The sequence below is a fragment of the Pungitius pungitius genome, chromosome 3 (assembly GCF_949316345.1).
Source record: "Pungitius pungitius chromosome 3, fPunPun2.1, whole genome shotgun sequence".
Taxonomy (NCBI): Eukaryota; Metazoa; Chordata; class Actinopteri; order Perciformes; family Gasterosteidae; genus Pungitius; species Pungitius pungitius.
In genome coordinates this window covers 1,981,124-1,995,836 of record NC_084902.1, presented here as the reverse complement: position 1 = coordinate 1,995,836, position 14,713 = coordinate 1,981,124, and the positions used below count along the sequence as shown (strand labels likewise).

The 14,713-nt window shown below is 47.2% G+C and overlaps 1 protein-coding gene across 12 annotated transcripts in view; it reads right to left on the bottom strand.

The window, feature by feature from the left end:
- LOC119220007 (chloride channel protein 2-like) overlaps positions 1-14,713 on the bottom strand; it is a 65,492-nt gene that overhangs the window by 18,652 nt on the left and 32,127 nt on the right. For 6 of the 12 annotated variants that reach the window (XM_062561018.1, XM_037475775.2, XM_062561021.1 and 3 more), the window contains 11 exons: positions 13,092-13,223; positions 12,222-12,350; positions 11,474-11,607; positions 9,106-9,183; positions 8,127-8,150; positions 7,128-7,206; positions 6,833-6,958; positions 6,293-6,377; positions 5,586-5,687; positions 4,619-4,703; positions 2,617-2,772 (listed from right to left, as the gene is read on the bottom strand). In XM_062561018.1, coding sequence (XP_062417002.1) covers positions 2,617-2,772; positions 4,619-4,703; positions 5,586-5,687; positions 6,293-6,377; positions 6,833-6,958; positions 7,128-7,206; positions 8,127-8,150; positions 9,106-9,183; positions 11,474-11,607; positions 12,222-12,350; positions 13,092-13,223 — 1,130 coding nt within the window. Of the gene's footprint in view, positions 1-2,616; positions 2,773-4,618; positions 4,704-5,585; positions 5,688-6,292; positions 6,378-6,832; positions 6,959-7,127; positions 7,207-8,126; positions 8,151-9,105; positions 9,184-11,473; positions 11,608-12,221; positions 12,351-13,091; positions 13,224-14,713 lie in introns of those variants that run through there. The other 6 variants (XM_037476041.2, XM_062561020.1, XM_037476386.2 and 3 more) reach the window with 2 other exon arrangements.

The window sequence follows — 14,713 nt, the reverse complement described above, 5'->3', positions numbered from 1 at the left end:
TGTATATTCTTGTGTTCATGAACTACGCCCCTTCTCACCTTAAAACCCAGTTATTCTCCCATCATACTCAAATCCTGCAGTTAATAAATCCCCCCTCTCCCCCCGGTCCACCCCCATCCCTCCCTCCTCTCATCTATAGTTAGCTGTAATTAAGGCCGGCTGCCATGGTGAAGTAATGGATCTCCGTCTGTAACCTTGCACCGCCGCCATTTTCAAGCCCAGCACACACACACACACACACACACACGCGGGAAGGTGTTCACACGCGCCCACGCTCACATCCTGGCGCTGACTCATCAACGAGAATCAGCGCTGAGTGCCGCCAGGCGCCGGAGAGCAACAGACGCACAACCATAGACACCATAGACACAGAGTTGTTCTCGGGGAGTGATCCTACGGCTTCAGCCAGTAAAACATTAATAACAGGCAGAAGGTTTAGAGGATGTGGGATCTCATAACATTGCAGCTTTAACTTTATTACAGAGGCTCACAATAAAATATGAAATAACACACTGCAAGGCTGTTTAATGCCGTGACACCACCTGAAGGGTTAAAGGGTCAACAGGACAATAGATGGTAGCAGTGGGTGGCCATAAAAATGTGCACAAACATCCTTTTTATGGGCTTGTTGAAACACAACCACAAAACTCCCTTTACTTATATACCTGTACTCTCTATATAAAGAACTGTAAAACTGTGATGGAGACGAGGCAAGAAGAGGTAAATATTACAGCAATAAATTCAATTAAAAGGAGATTAAATATTTACTGTTTATTGTCTTATTTACTGACAAAGAAGCAAATATAGAAAATTGAATTGTATTTGAAAGAAGTTTTCTTTTTGTCCTCTTAGACCATTTTCTTCTTTTGAATAATAAAGACATGTGGCATCTTTAGATTTAACCCCGAGCTCTGAATTCAGTGCTCACTGACAGAGATACAAACACACTACGAGCTGTGCTGCTGCACCTGGAGGACACTTTAAGTCCAACCAGCTGCTTGTTCAGACACACACACACACACACATTCACAGGTGAGTGTGACAGGAAGTTGGCAGAGGTGTCCTCATAGGACAGGAGACTTAACCATGGCAACCGTACCCATGTGATCACTGCCAGAGGAAATGACTGTTGCTAATGGGTCCCCCTGCAGGTGGCTCGGGGTTACCAAGGAGACGGACTAATGGCCACCTAGGAAGCCTCTCGGGCCTCCAGTGGGTTGTCGGTTTAAAACCCCGCGAGGACAAAACAAGCAAAAGCAAAAGCCTTCTGCATCGGGATCCAATCAAATCTGAAGCAATGGATGCTGAAATGTAGAGAAAGTCCCTGGATGTGAGGAACCGTAGAGGAACAATAACGGGTCGCTTCAAAAAGAATGGAAGACAATCAGGCAACGTTCATTCCAATGAATGAAAGGAACATTGAGACCCAGCGTAACGTCGCCTTCAACCATTAGAGGAAGACCTCCTCGTTAAACCGACCAATAAACAAGATGAACGTGTGAGGACTCGTGAGCGCTGGAGGAGGAAACATCTCTCAGGTGAACATCAGCCTTTCATCGACCCGATATCCAATGGAAACAGCGCAGCTTTTTGATCAATATTCTTGAGTTTCATCAGATTTTAACCGAAGACACGCGTTTTACTATCAGTTTCCTTGCAAAACAAAAGTTCTCTTGTCGGAGAACTTTAGACGACTGAGAACGTTTTGCTTAATTACAAAACTAAGAATTCCTCCTTAACACGTCAAACAAACCCGGCTTACAACAACGGGGGAAGGGGTCACCCCCGCCATCGCTCATCGGTATTCATCGAGTTTCAAACGCAGATAATCAAAAGTAAAGCCAAATGATTTATGCTTAAAAAATGATTTTACAGATTTAAGGATCTGCAGTGAGGAGGCTAAGCTAACGTTAGCGCCATGAACTGCCTGCGATTATGGACTTTGTTAAAGTCTACAAATGAGAGTTATGTCACAATTCTCCATCGGTGTTATGAGGCTGAAGGTGTGTGTGTGTGTGTGTGTGAGGGGGAGGGGGGGGGGGGTAAACTGTGAGGAAGAGGAAAAGAGAGGAAGGATTCTCAGGTCAAAGGTACAGCCGCAGTTATGACGCAGGACATTTATACTTGTAAGTTGAGCCGCTGGATCCAGAGACGCTGCAGAAGTTTCTCACTTCGAGGAGTGAAGAAACAAGATGGCTGCAAGGCGCAATAAAAGAACAGTTTGTTAACCGAGGGGGGGGGGGGGGGGGCGCAATCTCCCCTTTGAAGATCACCAGGCTGAATTCGAGGAAAAGCAAAGGCTCTAATTAGACGCAGCATTACAGCCTCACTGTGTGTGTGTGTGTGACGGAGAGACACAAACTGATGCTGAGAGCAGCTCGATGGTGTTCCTGCTGGTTGAGGATTAAAGTTGGAAATGTGTGTGTGTGTAGAAGTGTGCGTTTCTGTTCTTCTACTGCACACATCTCATCCCCACGTCACACATGGGACGAGCGCGTTATGTTTCTGTGTAGCATCAACGTTAAGTGTTACATTTAAAACCAGATATAAATGTATTTGTTACTCACACAATAGAGTCCCCTCCCCCCCCTCCCCCTTCTCCTCGCTTAGTCCTACCTTCATGACGATGAAGAGGACCAGGGTGACAAAGACGTTGACCTGCGGGTGCGTCCAGGCCTGCGAGTGTCCGATGTAGTCGAACTCCTCGGCGATGCCCTGCTTGGCCCACGTCCGGTTGTCCAGCAGAGTGACCAGGGACTCCTTCTGGGTCAACTAGAGGGGGGGAGGTGTTCATATACCGGTTATAAACGCATAGATTCAATGATGAGCTTTTCGTGTCTTTTTATTCTTACCCTCCCCTCCCCCACCCCCCTGACCAGCAACGACCCTCTCTATTCTGGAGAGAGACGTTAGTCTCCGGTGTTCACTGCCATCTTCACCACCTCCTTGGAGACATGCCACGTTCCAGCCTGCTTCAAGGCCTCCACCATCATCCCTGTTCCCAAGAAGCCCAGGATCACAGGACGCAACGACTACAGACCCGTTGTCCTAACCTCTGTAGTCATTAAGTCCTGAACGGCTAGTCCTGTCCCACCTAAAGTCCCTCACCGACCCCCTCCTGGACCCCCTGCAGTTTGCCTACAGAGCCAACAGGTCCAGCAGGATCCTGTTTGTGGACTTGCTTGCTTTCAACACCATCATCCCGTCTCTACTGCAGGACAAACTCTCACGGCTGCACGTGCCCGGCTCCACAGGACAGCCGCACGTGAACTGGACTTCAGGAGGTACGCACCGCCCCCACCACCCTGTGTGACTCCGCCGTCACCAGAGTGGATTCCTTTTACCGTTTCCTGGACTCCATCTTCACCCAGGACCTCAAGTGGGAGCTGAACATCAGCTCCATCACCAAAAAGGCCCAGCAGAGGATGTTCTTCCTGAGAAAGCTGAAGAAATTCAACCAAAGACGATGATGGTGCACTTCTACACGGCCATCATCGAGTCAATCCTCTGCTCCTCCATCACCGTGTGGTACGCTGCAGCCACAGCCAAGGACAAGGGCAGGTTACAGCGTGTCATCCGCTCTGCAAAGAGGGGGATCGGCTGCAATCTGCCGTCTCTCCAGGACTTGTTCGCTTCCAGGACTCTGAAGCGGGCCAGAAAGATTGCAGTTGACCCCTCTCACCCCGGATATGAACTCTTTGTGCCCCTTCCATCCGGCAGGAGGCTGAGGTCCATCAGGACTAAGACCTCCCGCCACACAAACTAGTTTCTTCCCTTAGGCAGTCGGACTCATCAACAGAGCCCGGGGGCCCCCCCCTTTTAATTGTATCTTTACTTCTTAACTTAACTAACCCATAGCTTTAAAATGCTAACCCATAGAATAAATTTCATTATATTTTTATCTTATTGTGTTATTTGTTGTCCATTATCGTCACGCACCAACCGCCAAGTCAAATTCCATGTATGTACACATTGTGGCAATAAACGATTGTTGATTCTGTGTCAGCTGAATCCGTCGTGACAATCGACCCACAAAGGAACAATGTGACAGAACGCCACATGACTCACAGCCCGCTGTCAATCAAAAGTCCTCTACAAGTCCTGCATGCTGTTCCCGTGTCCGTTGACGTGCATTCACTCTGACATGCAACTAAACATGCGCGCCCCCCAACCCCCGCACAACACCCTTTAAAATGAGAACAAATAACCCTCTGGCTGAAGGTTTAAATGTAACGTACGAGTATGGAAATAAAAATCCTTCAGAAAGAAGACGGACTGAGAGGGTCCTGAAAGATGTCGCTTGAGATGAAAGACAGCAGAGAGAGGGGTGCCAGCTGTCGCCCGTCGTCACGGCGACGTCGGCCAAGGGCCCAAGAGCCAGACGCAAAGATTTAAAACACATAATTGAGAGCGTTTTAAGAGGAGTGGGCAAGGCCTGACTCATCCACTCATTACCAACGCTGTGTGTGTGTGTGTGTGTGTGTGTGCGCGCGCCTTTTATATTCAGATAAGTTGACGGATGAATGGGGTGAAATTGGACAACACATCAGATAAATCAAGATGTGAGATGTTGGCCATCTCTGCAGACTTTTGAGGTGCTTTAGCGTGCAGAACCTACCTTGCCTGCCATGAACTGTCCAAAGCCGGGTGGGAACGTTAGTGTGGAAATCAGCAACGTGACCAGCGCCGGGTACAGCAGGCGCCTGAGGGAGAGGAAGTGGTATCCAACAATTTAGCATGAAAACACTACCGCTATAGCACACAAGTTAGTGAAGAAGTAACAAAGTACCTCAAAGCAAAACCCTACTTAAATTTGTTGTATTATTCACCCAGTGTTACATTTCAAGAATCCAAGAACTAAAACTGAATTGAATTGAACTAAAACTACAAAACATTTGTTTACAGACCTCGCACAACGCTGGTTCATCTGCAGGGACACAGACTGCAAATATTCTATTTGATGTAGCTAGAAAAACATTGGGGTTTGCACATGTTTCTCAACAAAAACTACATATCTACAAGATGACATTTGAACGCATCATGATGGCGTAATAGTTTACCTTCTGCCCAATACCCTGCTTAACTAAGTAATGCCTGAATGCATAAAAGATAATTACAATATTCATCTGATAAAGACAGTTCATTTCTTGTAGTACATTTTTTGTTGTGTAGATGTTGAACCGAAGAGGCCCCAGAATCTTACCCTGGGGAACACCGCATGACATTTCAGTCGGTCCCATGCGTAACTAGCAACACTCAAAGTGTCCTCGGTCCTTCGGGTAGTGTTCAAACCGGTTTAGTGAAACGTAGTCAAACTAGTTCTGCATTCTGCAAGGGACAGTTGATGTCTAACCACTTTTAATAGTAAAATATATTTGTTTAAGTACAGTGGTGAACACACAATTTTTCTCATTTTTAAGCCTTGTTTTACCTCAATTAATCAAGACTTTCATTTAAAGATTCTGCATTTGCCGCAGAGCCACGAGAGAAACCGTCGATGTACTAAAGCTGTGAGTCCATTACGTACTGATGGAGAGGTTATCTTCTTAAGTAAAGTAATCAATCTTTCAGCTGGCTGGACATACTTTTTCATGAGGAATCTGTTGATGGCCTTCTGTTTCCTGATGAACTGGACAATCAGCCGGTTCAGGTAGACAAATAACGCCCCCCCGAAACCACTGGCAATGCTGCAGAGGACAACACACACACACACAATAATAAATGATTCCAGGCTTAAACAAACCACGGCCAAAACGAGCTGAAGGTGTTGAGTCTCAACGTACAAGAGTAAAAGGAGAAAGCCTAGGAAACGTGTCGGAGGGAAAGGAAGCGAAGGGAGAAAGGACATGAAGGGAGAACGAAGGAGATGAGGAACGAACAGAAAAGGGGAGGAAGAGCTGTCGGTGGGAGTCCTCTTCATCTCTGGGAGGAAAGAGCAGCGAGGAAGAGGGGAGAGGAAGAACAGACTCAGACAACCTAATGCGGAGAAATGTATCTTCCTGCATTATTAATTCCCTCGAATACCTCTGAATAAATGATGGAGATGATGATGGGAGTTTGCAAAGGATGGATTCTCGTTTGAGTTTCTAGAACCAGGGTCAGGGTTGTGGCCCAATGTGCTGAGACACTGACCGACTTTCCTCGCCTGACACACACACACCTCATCTTCCCTCTTAATAATCAATGAAAAGTTAGTTTATGCCACGGTGGGGGGGGATGTGCAGAGGATGTACGCTCCACGTCGGGCTCATATTCCACATGCTCTTTTCTGTGAAATCAAAAGGAAACTCACCCGATGACGGCGAAGGCGGGAAGCTCCTGGAGGTCAAAGGGGAAGTCGAGCCGGAAGCGTGTTTTAAAAAGGGCCGTAATGGTCTCTGGGGGAGGAGGACAGAGAGTGAGGAAGGAGAACATGAGACCCCCCCCCCCCATCTCACTGTACAACCCAGACCCCGAATGTTCTTTTGGTTGGTGGTGCCACGCTTTGAAGCACAGAGTTTGGCGTTCTGTACAGGCCGCCATCTTGGCTTTTTGCAACCAGTGAACAGGAAGTGACCGTATACATGTATCTGGACTGAGGAGGAGGGACGTAGAGACCTGTCAATCAGCGAGTAGCCCCGCCCCAAAGCATGCTTTGCAAACCCCTGCTTTAGAATTCGTTTGACTGTCACATTTTCTGCCGGCGCTTGAAGAGACGTGAAGAGTCATTTTCTTCTTTAACGACATTCAAGTCCCAGACGGGGAAGTACCCGAGTCTTAGCGGCGTCGCAGACCCTTAACATTGTGGATTGTAGAAGGTTCTTTAAATCTATTAATCTGTTTGGGGCCTTACCTTCGTCCCGGTTCCACACGGCCAGCACTCTGAAGATGAAGGCACTGAAGGTAGCAGCAAAGAAACCTCTCCAGTAGTTCCTCACCGCGAAAAACGTGGATGTTACTTCAATACTGAACAACACTCCTGCAAACACACAGAGGGAACGCCACGCATCAGACCGCCATAAACACTCAACATGGGTCACATGTAGTGGTGAAAAAAACAAACACTTCCACGGGTGCATTAAAAAAACCTTCAAATAATTATTGTGGCAATGAAACGTCTTTTTGAAGCCCGATGTCGGTTCGCTCACCTCCGATGGGGGCGGCGAAGCAGCAGCCCACGCCCACGGCGCACGCCGCCGCCAGCATCTCGATGTTCCTCGACTCGTTCTGAGGACGGAAGAGTTCAGACGGGTTTCATTTCATCCTTTCACCCCGTTGGGCTCCTTGAGTGACCACACACGTGGTGGATCATACAGCGTAGCAGGTTACATTGATATCTCATCTTCTTGTGATGAGTGTATTTATAGTGCTGATATGTGTATCATCTGATCTGGGGTATTATGGGTAGTAACCAGTCACTGTAACACAATTGAAAAAGTGAAATATCAGAAAACAAACAAAGCTGATGGAGCAACAAATGTTGGTTTATGAAGAAGTTTCATGCTTCCGCCTCAAAGTAAGAGCCTAAGAGCCCCCCCCCACAAACACTTCTCACAGAAAAGCCCTTCAGAGACACACAGTGCACGTTGGGAAACTGAGTTCTATGTTTGGGGCCGGGACTAACGGCCCAAACTCACTTACCTTCCTTCCTACGAGACTTCTGTCAGCATGGCAGTGATAGAGAGAGGTTAGTGTGTGTGTGTGTGTGTGTTTGAGAGAGAGCAGGATAAGACAGAGTGTACAGAGACACACACACACTAATAATAATAAATAATAATAATAATACAGTTCAGTTTTTAGCTATTGAGTTGGAACCACTTTTGTAGGAAAATATTTATTAAAAAAAAAGACTACTTAATATTGAAAAGCTTAAAGCTGTGATAAATATCATCTTCAGTCAAGCAAGAAGCAAATACTCCTTGTTTTATTTAAATACTTCATATTGATTCTCTTCCTGTCAAAGTACGTCTTTCAAACGAATCACTTCAGTAATTCTAGTGGAGACTCCAAAGGTGAAATGGATACTAAAATAAACATGAAGCTCTGCTTCAACTTCTTTTTGCAGCATGAAACATGACGAGATTCAGCCAGAGGGGATGATGGGACATCGACCGCCGGGCATGCTGGGAAATGAGCGATTGGGTTACCTTGATACCGGCGAGACTGGGCTCCTTCAGGACGCGTGGGAGTGAGAGACAAATTTAACAGACGGCTGACAAGGTTCCCTGAGCCTGCAGCAACGTCCCATTGAAGAAACATCACGTTTAATACCGACGGAATGTTTCGCCACAAAGCTTCAATGTAGGTGTTGTATGTGTTTGAAGATGCTCGATGTGCTCTACGAATAACAGGAGCTAAACACTAGAAGTTATGGTTTAGTCGTGTGTGTGTGTGTGTGTGTGTGGAAGAGGAATCACATTGCTGTGTTGCTTTTCCTCCCTGAAGATACAAAGTGCAGAGAATGATAGAACTGATTACAGAATCTATAAAGTGGGGGTTGAACCAGTTGTTGACTTCACAAGAGATTCATTAATTAATTCACAATTCATTCATTGATGCGAAAAAAAACAAATGTGAAGAAAACTAGAGCCTTTTGTCAGGCGTTGAAGCTGGTTTCTTAATCTCTCTGCTTTGAAATGAAGATGCAAGTAAAAAAGTGAAGAAATAAGGACGCATCGGTTCACTCCCCTAGCGTCATAATTCATTCTCTGTGTTCTTCTTTCACCTGCTGTTATCATCCTCTTCCCCTCTTTCCACCCCATTCCTCTTCATTCTGACCCAGGAAGTGACGCACAACAACTCCGTCCATGTGTGTCCCAAACAAGGAAAAAAAGCTCAAAATAACATTCATTGCATTAGTTTTAGTTTTAGAAGCCAGTTTGCAAAAATCTGTGTTTTCTAATGAAGGGAAGAAGGGACCAAAGCAGGACCGTTGTGCTGGTTGAGTCCTTATTGATGACAGGGGTCCTTCATTTAATCGTTGAGCTTAAAGCTGTTGGACGATGAAACTCACGTGGCGACACAATAGATCCTTTCACGTAAAGTTTTGCTGTTAAAACCCGTTAAACTGAGCGGTGAAAGAAGAAAAATGTATTATAGATATATAAGAAGATGAAGAAGACTCACCTCGTAAATCCCTCCAAACAGAGACATGAACTTGCTGAGCAGAGCGGCGCACAGACTGGCGATGTGCACGAACGGACCCTGACGGGACGAGAGAGGGAACAAGTTCTTACTACGTGTGCATGTGACCCAACGACCTCAAAGGCCCAGTGAACATTCTGGAGATGGAGCTCAGAGGGGAACCACAGGGATTAGAAGTGAGGCATCGGAACTGGGCCTGTGTGTGTGTGTGTGTGTGTGTGTGTGTGTAGGACGTAGAGTTTCCTCTCAGAATGTCTTCAGGCTAGACAGTCTTTTGGGAGAAGCCTCATTCACCTGGAAAAGTTTTCCACTAAAAAAGAAAATATACTGAAAAACAACACTATATTACACATACACACACGCACACACACACACACACACGACGTAAACAACATCTGCACAGCGAGGCTGGAGCTCCCCCCTCCCTTTGGGTTTAGACCAGAACCAGAACTCCTTAACTTGGAGCATGTGGCACTCTCGTCACTTTGTAATTCATGCCGCGGGGGGGTGAGGGAACAGGAACGAGCCGGGTAGGGAGAAGGCGAGGGAGGGGTGGAGGGGGGGGGGGGGGGGCTGTTCCACTTTCCTTGGAGGTTCAGCTACTGTAGAACGTTGCTGCTGGATGTGTAAGATTCTGTTTGTTTATGAGGCACAAAGTGAGTTCTTCACTGCCGTCTCAGAGGCAGAAAAAACAGCCTTGGATTTGCGGATTCTTTCTGTGGGGGGGGGTTGGGGGGGGGGGGGGGGGTTGGGGGGGGGGGTGTCGAGCACAGTTAGAGGCAGATCAAAATGAAAGTCACCAACGAAGGTCGCCCATACAGCTCGTGACTGAAATGTACAGCGGTGTGTCGTCAATGGTTGCGTAAAACCCATTGAGACTAAGGTAGAAGCCATTTGTACCTTTCCAGTTCCCACCACTCGTCGTGAGTTGCGACGGTTTCTTGGCATGGTGGGATATTATCGAAGTTTTTGCGAAAATTTCGCCAGTGTAGTCTCACCTCTCACAGATTTGTTGAGTCCGAAGATACCTTTTAAATGGTCCGAGACATGTCAGCAAGCTTTCGAAAATTGTAAGGCTTTGTTGGCATGTGCTCCTGTTTTGACGGCTCCAAATTTTGAAAAATCCTTTAGTCTTGCCATTGATGCCAGTGCTTGCGGTGCGGGCGCTGTTCTCTTACAGGAGGATTCGAACCAGGTTCAACATCCTGTAAGCTACTTTTCTAAGAAATTTAATCGACATCAACAGGTATATTCTACCATCGAGAAGGAAGCTCTTGCCCTAGTGTTGGCCGTACAACATTTCGAGGTATATCTAGGGTCAATTGCTGCGCCTATTACCATCTATACGGACCATAATCCGTTGGTTTTCTTAAATAGAATGAGGAATTCAAACCAGCGACTGATGCGTTGGAGTCTCATTCTACAACCTTTCCATCTTGAGATTAAGCACATTCGAGGAAAAGATAACATAATAGCTGATGCCCTTTCTAGAGCGTAACATTGCTGCGTTGCCTGTTCTTCCTTTTCTTTTCATCTCTGGGGCCCAGAGATGTTGGAGCATGAAGAGGAGCAGAAGACGTTTTCTCGGAAATCTAGAAATTTTGTTGTATCTTTTCTTAGTGTAGTGACTGTTTCCTTGTTTTTTAGATTCGTGGTCGAATCTTTTTTGAGGAGGGAGGTGTTACGACCCCGCCCTTCACCTGCTTGCCTGCTGGTGGCGGTGTCTTCCAGGGAGGGCGTGAGAGATCGCACACCCCTGCTCCCATATTACCTTTTGATTGTGGAGGGGATAAAACTCTAGTTTCCCCTCTCAACAGCCCCGCCTCTTCCTCCAGGGGAGCGACTGCCTCTGGAGACGTCACTTTGGCCTACCTTTGTTGTCTTATCCAATGCATACCAACCTTTTCTCTCTCCCCCATTTGGACTATGATTTTCCCTTTTGTTTGAACCTAGACTTTGTTTGTTTAGTTACAGTTATTGAAAAAGCTTGAATAAACTCTTGCGTTTAATTTTAGTGGGCTTGTGTTCTTTATGTTGCGGTCAAAACGAGCTGGCCGTAACAGCGGTGAGAGAAACAGTTGGCTGGCTAACTAGCTTAATATATCGATCTGTACATATATTTAGAGGTAAATGTATATATGCACTGATTCTGTAAATAAATTCCAAGCCTTTCTTTCAAATCTGTGAATCAAAATCCACAGAACTGCTGAATTATGGGTCAGCAGGTGAGAACGCTGCCGACATGAAGAGGCCAGCTGGAGAATAGATTTCGCTTCAGAGTCACTCGTAATGAGACTGTACTGTAATGGGAATGTTTGCATGTGTGTGTGTGTGTGTGTGTGTGTGTTACCTCTTTGCCCAGCGGCATGCCGCTGCCCAGAGCGCAGGTGAGGCCGATGACCTTGGCCACTAAGGTTTTGAAGGTCAGGTATTCCTTCAGCACAACTCCTCTCAGGATGGTCTTCATTTCTGGGATGCCGGACCCTGCAGAGGAGGGAAGAAGACCGCTTTAGCTTAGCTTAGCACAGCTAGCCTGGGTCCATCAACGGTGTCCATTATGTTGTGTCCTTTGTGGGATTTTGCATAAGACCCTCCTTCCCGTAGGTTTTTTTCAAACCTCTTACACACTTTTCCATTACTACATTATTAAATGTAATTTAATTAAATTCTTTGCCCTTTTTTAGGCCTCCACGTCTCTTCTATTTTCAGCTTGTTTGTTTCGGTCTATTCTCCCGGGTCTTAAATCAGTTGTTTTTTAATTGTACTTTAAAGAATGTGTTTTATTTGCACTGCCTATTGATGTTCTAAAGCCCTTTGGCTGAAGCGTGTTTCATAAATAATTCTTTAAAGGGGATGTCAGGATGAAAAAAAGACCGCAAAGACTTTAAAGGTGATGCATTTTCTTTTTTATTTCCTCAGAAAATGCATTCAACGTGATAATTTGTGCCCTTTTCTTTTGTAATAGTATTCTCAAAGGGGCCATTTGTATTCCTGTGCATCCTGGGAACACTTTCCTTTTGTGTGTCTTTAAACTGAAATGCAGGATAGAATGGTGTGTGTGTGTGTGTGTGTGTGTGTGTGTGTGTGTGTGGTCGTACCAACAGCTTGGGGCGCGAGGATCTGCGTGAAGCCGGCTGAGAAGGTGATGAGGACCACGGGGTACGTGACCCAGGCCAGATACTGCAGGAACACGTTACTGTCCAGACCCCCGTACATCCACTTCTGTGCTGTGAACACACACACACAAACACACACACATTAATGTACAACCGGGGGAGCCGTCGGATGAACTGTGTGTGTGTGTGTGTGTGTGTGTGTCTCAGGACAGCCGGTTCCTCATGTTCTGTATCCAATTAAAAGAACTGTACACTATAACTGGAAGTGACAGGACTGGGTTGGTTCCTCCTTGAGAGCACAAAACGCACAAAACACACACAGAACTGGAGAAATCCATTTGAATTAGAGCTGGTCCCAAAGGGCTCCAGATCGACTTCCTTCAACGGGTTTTAAGACGTCTGGCTTCCTCTTCCTCTTCCTGGAAGACCACTCGCCCTCCCCCCCCCACCTGATTGATGCCATAAGACACATTCGATCCATCCTTTGATCCTCCTTGACTCCTTTCCGTCTTCCCTCACTTCCTCTTCCCAACGAGCTTCCTCCTAAAACGCTCTCCTCCCCCTCCTCGACCCCTTTAAGAACTTCATCCCGTCGCCGTGGGCAACGCATTGAGAACTTCTGCAGTGTTTTTCAGACGAATGTCCTGAGGGCTCGAAGCGATCTCTCTCTCTCGCATTATTTACGTCCCCCCCCCGTTGGGCCCATCATTCAGAAGGTGTTCTGGCTGAATTGGAATAGTCTAGAATATCATCGCTTCCTGCCTGCATCTAATGTCATCAGTTCCTGGAGGAGCCTTTGCCTCCACCTCGTGCTCCAAACCGCCCCCCCCCCCCCCCCCCCCCCTCCCTCACCTTGTAGACAGATGGCGATGCAGAAGTCCATCATCCAGCTGACCAGGGCCATGAGGAGTCCCAGCAGGATGAGGAAGATCCAGTCCTCCCCGACCCGCGAGATCAGGAACTTCTGACAGCGCACCGTGCAGACTGCAGGGAGATAGAACCACACGTTAAGACACCACCACACCACCCGAAGGGGGGGGGGGGGGGGTTCGGGGGGGGGGCTGAAGCAGTTAGTCGTTGTATTTAAAACCAAATCTTTGGTCTCACTCCTGCCTGCAGACAGACTAAAGACACATCTGAGCTTTGACATTTTCTATTCACGGATTTCAAAATGACAAATTCAAGGCCGCGTTAAATGAATAATAAATAAACGTTCCTTAAACACGCTTCCTCCAGAGCACACAACAAATGCTCATTGTTATTATTATTATTATTTGGTGAGGTAAAAAAAAAAATAATGTAACCTACAAGTGGAGTGTGGGAGCAGGAGGGGGGGGGGGGGGTCTGCATAAAAACACTTATGTGTACACCTTCCCCCCCCCAAATCAACACTTCCAGGAGCTGTGTAGCACACACACACACACCTTTGTTTGCTATCACTTCACAGATTTTTACGTCCAGTGTGTGTGTGTGTGTGTGTGTGTGTGTGTGTGTGTGTGTGTGTGTGTGTGTGTGTGTGTGAGGCCGTCTGTGTTCTTGGACACCTTCTGTCACCCACACACTACTCAATGTAAATGAATGCATGTGTGCACACATGACTTTTGTTGTGCCTTTGAACGTGTGTGTGTTTGTGTGTGTGTCAGTGTGCGTGCTTGAGTTTTTTTGCTTTTTAGTTGGCTCTTAATAGCTTTTTCTGACACACACACACACACACACACACACACACACACACACACACACACACACAGGAGACTGGTTGCTGCATTTATCCTACATGACATGCAATAAGCAGCATGCTGGTTCCCAATCCCTCTCCTTTGCCTTCTGACTCACCCTCTGCACCGCTCCCCCCCCTTCCACGCCCCCCCCCCTCCCCCTGATCCAATCACCCCTCCCGCTGACTCCCTTCGTCTACAGCCTTTTGCTAATCACATTCAACCCCTGACTTTGCCTCTCATCTCCTCCCTCACAGGCCTAATCTCCTGCTCTCCTTTCCTCACCCCTTCTCTCCCCCCTCACCTCGATGCGAGAGGTAGCGGCCACGTACCTGCCGGGACTCATTTAGGTTGCCTTGGTTACACAGCGTTACACTCCCGGCCTGGCGGGAGGGTACAGTACGGACCCACTGACAGCTGCCCCCCCCCCCCGATCACCCACTCCCTCACCCCCAAATAATCCCTCTGACTTGTCTGGACAGCGTGAGAAAACCTTTAAATGCGACCTCCTCGTGTTTCTGGAGATCAACTGTCACAATTCTGACCGTGGTCCGAGATTCTCCTCCTCTTCCTCCTCCTCTTCCTCACGGAGCAGCACTACTTTAAAATTGCAGAAAAAACAACACAAAATTGTTGCTGAGAAAGTAAAATGTTCTGTACATGCGGCTCCTGACACCTGCTGGGCTGCATGGAAATAACCCCCACCCCCCCCCCCCGCCCCCCGCCCTCTCCTGCAGTGGTCTGGGGTCTCCAATAAGA